The sequence below is a fragment of the Cynara cardunculus genome (assembly GCF_001531365.2).
Source record: "Cynara cardunculus var. scolymus isolate 2C chromosome LG 14, CcrdV1, whole genome shotgun sequence".
Lineage (NCBI taxonomy): Eukaryota > Viridiplantae > Streptophyta > Magnoliopsida > Asterales > Asteraceae > Cynara > Cynara cardunculus.
In genome coordinates, this window is record NC_037541.1 from 7,421,992 (window position 1) to 7,425,222 (window position 3,231).

General features: G+C 27.2%; 1 protein-coding gene across 1 annotated transcript in view; it reads right to left on the reverse strand.

Annotated features, from left to right (window-relative positions):
* Window positions 1-2,137: 2,137 nt before the first annotated feature.
* The window catches only part of LOC112526390 (probable leucine-rich repeat receptor-like protein kinase At5g49770), a 9,224-nt gene continuing 8,130 nt past the window's right edge, over window positions 2,138-3,231 (reverse strand). The window contains exon 19 of the mRNA XM_025136677.1: window positions 2,138-2,641. Within this exon, the coding sequence (XP_024992445.1) occupies window positions 2,138-2,641 (504 nt within the window). The remainder of the gene's footprint in view (window positions 2,642-3,231) is intronic.

Sequence of the window (3,231 nt, forward strand, 5' to 3'; positions counted from 1 at the left end):
GGATTGCATTTGAAACATCCTGTATATCTATACTATATTATAAAACATTTGACAAAAACTCTTAAAAACCACTTTTTATGCATAAAGTACTGTTTATTAATGCATGTTACTTAAAACTCAAGATTACAAGTAGATTGTACGTAAGTACAATTTATTAAAGCTCCAAATCTGAATTCGTGTAACTAACTGTAGATAAACATAATCAAATACAGGATAAACATCTCATTTTAAATATAAAAAATCTAAAATATAATTAGGATAATTATTGAATTCTAACAGAATACTTAATTATTATATTTATAAAATATTATATTATTAAATAAAAAAKWAAATTATTTCATTATTAAACTTAAATTAAATTATAATAATAATAAAAATAAATTAAAAAAATTACATAAAAAATGAGAATTTTTAAATAATTAATTAATATTGATATATTTCATTTCAAATTTTTATGATAACTTTAAATTTTTATTTTATTCAAAAATAAAATCATTATTGTTTTTTTTAAAACACATAAAATCGTATTATAACATCGACAAAGACAAAAAATAAAATAAAACATTTAAATCGAGATGTGTCTCAGTGCATTATGTGAATACTTTTTTAATATAAATAAAATAGATGAATGGAAGACATCCATTTGCTATTTATCTAATTTCTAATCGTTTTGAATTATTTTTAAAACCAAACTTCTCATTTAATTAACCAACCTCTCATTTTTCCTTATTATTATTATTATTATTATTTATTTTATACAACAATTATTTTATTTAAATTTGTACATAGTCTATTTATTTATTCTTTATTTTATTAGTTTACTTTTGTTTTTATTTACTTAATGTTTTTTTTTCAATTCACATACAAGGATATATTTTGGAACACTTGGTTCATTTTTCAAATTGCATAATCATCTTGGAATTCATAAAATTGCTCAATAACAATAACAATGCTAATTATTAGACATATCTTTTTATTATCTTTTTTTTCTGACTTTATTATTTTTTACGAATATAACATCTCCCCGATTATTGTATCCACTAAAATTTTTATGCATGTGTATAGATGACATGATCTCTTTAACATTGTATGTGATTGCCGAACACGACTCTCTGTTTTCCTTTACTTCTATACATCATTTTTTTCTAAATTTTTAATTGACTTAAAAAAAAGTAAAAGAAATGAATGAGAATATTGATAAAAATCACAATATCTATACTATATTATAAAGTATTTGACCAAAAAATTTAAAATCCATTTTTTATGCATGAAATACTATTTATTGATGCATATTATTTAAAATTCAAGATTAAAAGTAACTTTACATAAGTACAACTTATTAAAGCTTAATTTTTAAATTTTTGTAACTAACTGCGATATCAAATATAGGATAAACATTCATTTTAAATATAGAAAATCTAAATTATAATTAAGATAATTATTGAGTTATAACAGAATGTTTAATTATTATTTTTATAAAAATTATATTATTAAATCAAAAATAAATTAYTTTGTTATTAAATCTAAATYAATTTATAATAAAAAATTGAATTAAAGAAGTTACAAAAAAAATGAGAATTATTAAATAGTTAATTTGATATTAATATCGATTTATTTTTTTCAAATTTCTATGCTATTTTCAAATTTATATTTTTTTCAAATTTCTATGCTATTTTCAAATTTATATTTTTTTCAAATTTCTATGCTATTTTCAAATTTATATTTCATTCAAAAATAAAAACATTATCGTTTTCTTAAAATCACATAAAATCGTATTATATCGATAAAGAAAACGAAGATTTATCTCGCTGCATTGTGCGAGTGCTCTTCTAATTGTTACCTAGTACATGATAAATGTTAAGCACTACTAATACATCAAAATAGTCTTAGTGTAAAACAGAGTCTTTACTACCTTTAACACCTGTATCATTTATTTAAATGTCGTGTTTTATAAGACTTGAATTTATAATCATTAAGTATAGAGAAACAGAAAAGAAAAATTTACTTAAAATAATAACTTATTTTTGTATTTTCTTCTGTCATATTATGCAAAGAAAAATGGGTAAATTCGTTTTTGGTAAATAAAATTGGAACGGCATGAAGAAGAATGTAACGAGAGGGTACTATAAAACATACGTTATTTGGGTTCAATTTTTGTGGTGATATTGTATCCACCACTGTAATCGAATGTATGGTTGTCATCCGTTTTGAGCCCGCCTTCGTGGTACGGATGGTTCGGGGCACCTTGGACTGATCCAAACTCGGTGGCTGACGATGATGCGGATGTTGAGTTCGTGTGGAGTCCATCGCTCATTAGCATGGTCTCGAGTGTCTTCACTACATCGCTCATTGTTGGACGGTCTGCAGCCGCTTCTTCGACACATTGCATTGCTAATTGTACAAACCTCCCGAATCCGATCAAGAATGTTGAGTCTTGGAGATTCGGATCGAGTATTTCCCGCAATCCGTATGCCTCCTCGTCGGTTTTGTCCATCGCTAGCCTCACCTCGCGCACAATGTACTTCCCTTTGATAATAGGTTGTTTAGCGGTTATTAGTTCAAGCATCACCACCCCAAAACTATATACGTCGCTCTTATCAGTTAGTTGTTGTGTCATGTAGTATTCAGGATCGAGATATCCCTGTAACGTGTAAATTGTGTTAGCGGTTTGAAGCCGGAATGATTCCTTAACAATGCACAAGAAGAACTAATAAAAGCCAAACTAAACCAAACCGAATGATTCCTTAACATTCCTCAACACTACAGTGAAATTATATTTATAGGATACCAAAAGATGTGTAAGTGTTTTAATAGACGACTTTATAAGGCTTAAGTTTGTAGCACAAACAATTGTACATTTTAACACTCTTGGGCATTTTAACACGTTCTTTTAGCACGATTTTGAAATAAAGTGTCCTATACGTTTTTTGGAGGAGACTTTTGAAAAATGTCCTATTCACACACATTTTTATAGGGCTTCTATTTTTATATAACACTCTTTCAGATGTCATAAAAAATTAATAGGGTATTTTATTTCAAAGTTGTAAGGACCAAGAATCTTACCCGGCAAGAAAGAGACAAGGACCAAGAGTCTTACCCGGTAAGAACGAGGCAAGGACCAACTTACCCGGTAAGTGAGTGTAGGGGTGAACAAAAAACCGCCAACCCGCGAAACCCGCCCAACCCGAACCGCTAACAACCCCGATTAAACCCAAACCGCCAAACCGCTAA